The following is a 4420-nucleotide window of genomic DNA, read 5'->3' as shown; positions in this document are numbered from 1 at the left end:
ACATCATAAATAAAAATAGAAAGTTGTCCTATAGAATTAGGGCTACGTTTGTTTTTGTTCATGTGGTAAAAAAAAAAAAAAACAACGTAGAAAATAGGAAAAAACACGAGTGGGTTTAAAGACGGCTAAGCCAGCAAGCAAAGACTGGTTTCGGTTATTTTCACTCCGCTTTATTATTTCAGTCTTGTTGCCTGCCCTAAAGCTTAACCTTGTGATACTTTCTACAAAATCCCCCCACCCCCCCACCTCTCTCTCTCATCACGTACTCTACTCAGCGGTACTATCCACACTCTCTTTTCTCCCCTCCTCTCATGGAATCTCACCGGAAAACAAGCAAAAACCGAGACCAGAAAACACCCTTGACTGTGTAAGAACCGAACATTATTAACTCGTCATTTTTCGAAGAATTCCTAATAAACGCACCGTCAATCAGATGTCATTAATTTTTGACTCTCTTACTGTCATCCTTGTTTCTTTTCTGCTATTACTGAGTCATGGCCGAGTTGACTCTGAGCCTGTACAAGACAAGCAAGCTCTCCTTGCCTTTCTTACTAAAGTTCTTCACGAGAATCGCCTTCAATGGAACGCTTCTGCCTCCGTCTGTACCTGGTTCGGGATCGAGTGCGATGCTAACCAATCTTTCGTGTATTCTCTCCGGCTTCCCGGTGTTGGGCTCATAGGCTCCATTCCGCCAAACACACTTGGCAGGTTGAGTCAGCTCCGAGTCTTGAGTCTTCGCTCAAACCGTCTCTCCGGTGAGATCCCCTCGGATTTCTCTAATTTAACCCTCCTCCGGAGCCTGTATCTCCAAAACAATGTGTTTATGGGTGGTTTTCCTCCGAGCTTGACTGGATTAACTCGGTTATCTCGTCTTGATCTCTCGTCAAACAACTTCACCGGTTCAATCCCATTTTCTGTCAACAAATTGACCCACTTGACAGGGCTTCTTTTGCAGAACAACCAATTCGCGGGTAGCTTGCCAAGTGTAGACCTGTTAAATTTGACAGATTTTAATGTTTCCAACAACAAACTAAACGGTTCAATCCCCCAAGTTTTGGCCAAGTTCCCTGCATCCTCTTTTTCTGGGAATTTACAACTTTGTGGTCGCCCATTACCGCCTTGCAACCCATTTTTCCCATCTCCAGCTCCGTCCCCATCAGAAATCCCACCTGGGCCTCCATCATCGCACAAAAAGTCCAGGAAACTTTCCACGGTTGCCATTGTTTTAATCGCAGTGGGCTCTGCTTTAGTTGCTCTGTTATTGTTGCTCTTTTTGATTTTATGTCTCCGGAGGAAACAACGGAGTCGGCCGGCGAAAACCCCAAAGCCACCAGCGACGGCACGCGCTGTGGCAGTGGAGGCAGGGACATCATCGTCAAAGGATGACATCACTGGCGGGTCAGCGGAGGCTGAGAGGAACAAGCTGGTGTTTTTCGAAGGAGGGATTTACAGCTTCGATTTGGAGGATTTATTGAGGGCATCTGCGGAGGTATTGGGGAAAGGAAGTGTGGGGACTTCATATAAGGCTGTGTTGGAGGAAGGGACTACTGTGGTGGTGAAGAGGTTGAAGGATGTGGTGGTTACCAAGAGAGATTTCGAGACTCAAATGGAGGTTTTGGGCAAGATTAAGCATGATAATGTGGTTCCATTAAGAGCTTACTATTATTCAAAAGATGAGAAGTTGCTTGTTTCTGATTTCATGCCCGCCGGTAGCTTGTCTGCTCTTCTTCACGGTATGGTTTCTGATTTCTTCATCTCCAGTTTCTTCTTTTTCATTTTTGCCTTTTTTTTTCCCCTCTTACTGTTCTTTCACTGTTACTTTGAGTTTTTTTATCCTTTTTATTCAAAATCATGCTTTCAAAATGGATGTGGCTCCCTTAATGCTGTCAAGAATTTATTCAATTTGTTTGACTAAATGGGTGGCTGTTTGCAGTCATTGAATTACATTTATTTTCTTCGGATAGTTATCCAAGGGAACAAATGTAGCAAAGCAGAGCATTCCTCCCTCCCTCCCTCCAGGCATATTAATTAATTAGTTAATTAATTATAATCAAATCGTTTTATACCATCCGTTTAATTACCGGGCAAATTCTTTAGCTGCGGCTTATGAACAGATGGTTACATCATCCATGTTCCGGTCGAACCGCCAAGAAGAGAGGGGTAAAAGGGGAGGGAACAAATAAAATAAAACTTTACCAACATTCTTAGAGTGCGAACCACGCAGGCTGGCGCGCGCGTCATGGTTGTCTTGTTGTCTGCTTTTTTTATTTTTATATATATATTTCTTCTTTTTTCGATGCTACACCAACATTGTCGACACATTTATGATTTCGCGACACCCATGATTGACAACGGAGCTACCGACCGACATCATTGCGGTTTTTTATTTGGTAGATGCCGAAGCGTCTCATCAGATTCTCCTTCGAAGGAAGGAGCTCGAAGTGAGATGGCAAGGCATGTATAATGATGGTAGCTCGTAAACGATAGCTTAAGAGAGTATTGTCCATAAAAGATAGCTAATTATGCAAAAACCTGGAGTATTAATTGATTTTGCTGAACCTTAAAAATTTCTAACATAGAATTCTTGTACTTTGTATTCATTAAAATCTAGTTTTTTTTTTTTTTTTTTTGAGGGAGGCTGGCACGCCTGTTCATGAATTCTCTCAACTTTTCCAGTACTACAGTCACATGGGCTAGTTAGTATAGTAGAAGTCACTTTTGCTTTATTTTTAGTCTTTTTTCCCCTCTGTGGGACTTGGACTTTGTCTGTGGCCTTCCATCGTTTTAAGTGAAGGGTGCTTTGGACAATCCATGCTCTATACCAATATTCCGTGGTCTATTTTCTTTGCCCACCGAAAAAGAACCAGCCTATGTCGTGTAACGTCTTGCAATTTGTGTCATTGCTTTTCCATTTTGTCTGTGAACGCCTTTGAAACCGAAACCGCGTTTCCAAATGGTTGAATTTTTTGGTCTTCAAATAATTATATATATATATATATATATATATATATATTTGAATTGTTCATGTTGAAATTGATTTTTAAAAAATAAAATATATTATTTTGATGTATTTTCTAGTATAAATCATTTTAAAAACAATTCCAACCACACTGCGGAACACCCTCCTAGGATTCCTGTGAGTGGCATTGGACGTGCATGGTGACAAAGATAATGTTTCTGGCATGTTGACAAGTTTTAGATTAAAATCTAATTTTGGGTCCTAACAAGCATGGCTTTATTTCAGGTAGTAGAGGGTCAGGCCGGACTCCCCTAGACTGGGATAACCGGATGAGAATAGCAATGAGTACAGCAAGAGGTCTTGCCCACCTCCACATTGCGGGCAAGGTGATTCATGGCAACATCAAATCGTCCAACATTCTACTCCGACCTGACCATGACGCTTGCGTTTCAGATTACGGGCTCAACCCGCTCTTTGGTACCTCTACGCCACCTAGCCGAGTCGCAGGCTATCGCGCCCCAGAAGTGGTAGAAACCCGCAAGGTTACCTTCAAATCCGACGTGTACAGTTTCGGTGTGTTGCTACTTGAGCTCCTAACAGGCAAAGCACCCAATCAAGCCTCATTAGGCGAAGAAGGTATTGATTTGCCTAGGTGGGTCCAGTCAGTGGTTCGTGAGGAATGGACTGCTGAGGTCTTCGACGTGGAGTTGATGAGGTACCATAACATTGAGGAGGAAATGGTGCAGTTGTTGCAGATAGCAATGGCTTGTGTCTCGACTGTACCTGATCAAAGACCAGCAATGCAAGAGGTTGTAAGGATGATCGAGGATATGAACAGGGGAGAGACGGATGATGGATTACGGCAATCATCTGATGATCCATCTAAAGGATCCGAGAGCCATACTCCTCCACCAGAGGCCAGGACGCCTCCTAGCACTGTCACACCATAGAAATTCTCCGTAAAAGTGTTGAAGAAAATACATGTGCAGAAGGGTCTCGTTTAAGAATGTGCACAATGTGCGTAAGTATCAGCGGTAGTGCGCATTTGGTAGGGCGGAGCTACATGTGTTTTCTTTTCTTCTTTTTTCTTTTTTATGGGTTTATTATTTTAATTTTTTTTTCTTCATTTGTGACGATTTCCAAAGGTGGTGCGATTTATAGTCTGAATTGTTTTTGGAGGGACGGGGATTTTCATGAACCGATTGGAATTTCACCATGTGATGGTTTTAGTTGGGTTTTATTAAATTCTTTCTTCCAAATTTCTTACTAGTACTTGCGCCCTCAATCCCCCGTCTCCTGATCATGTGGGTGTTTTTTTTTTTTTTTTTTTTAATTGTACCCCAAGTTCTAGCTGTTACTAGCTAGCAGTAAGTCTTTTTTTTATTATGATTTGCCTACTTTACGACTGGAAAAAGCACCAATCCAGCTTATAGTTTAAATAATTTGTATGCTTCGGGTGAT

General features: G+C 42.1%; 1 protein-coding gene across 1 annotated transcript; it reads left to right on the top strand.

The window, feature by feature from the left end:
• The first annotated feature begins 219 nt into the window (after positions 1–219).
• LOC118054192 (probable inactive receptor kinase At2g26730) lies at positions 220–4204 on the top strand. The gene is made up of 2 exons (XM_035065679.2): positions 220–1733; positions 3245–4204. The coding sequence occupies exons 1-2, from the start codon at positions 434–436 to the stop codon at positions 3907–3909; spliced, it is 1965 nt and encodes a 654-aa protein (XP_034921570.1). The 5' UTR covers positions 220–433; the 3' UTR covers positions 3910–4204.
• The last annotated feature ends 216 nt before the right edge of the window (positions 4205–4420 follow it).

Source organism: Populus alba, chromosome 18 (assembly GCF_005239225.2).
Source record: "Populus alba chromosome 18, ASM523922v2, whole genome shotgun sequence".
Taxonomy (NCBI): domain Eukaryota; kingdom Viridiplantae; phylum Streptophyta; class Magnoliopsida; order Malpighiales; family Salicaceae; genus Populus; species Populus alba.
Note: the sequence above shows the minus strand (reverse complement) of the source record. Positions and strands in the feature narration are given on the sequence as shown.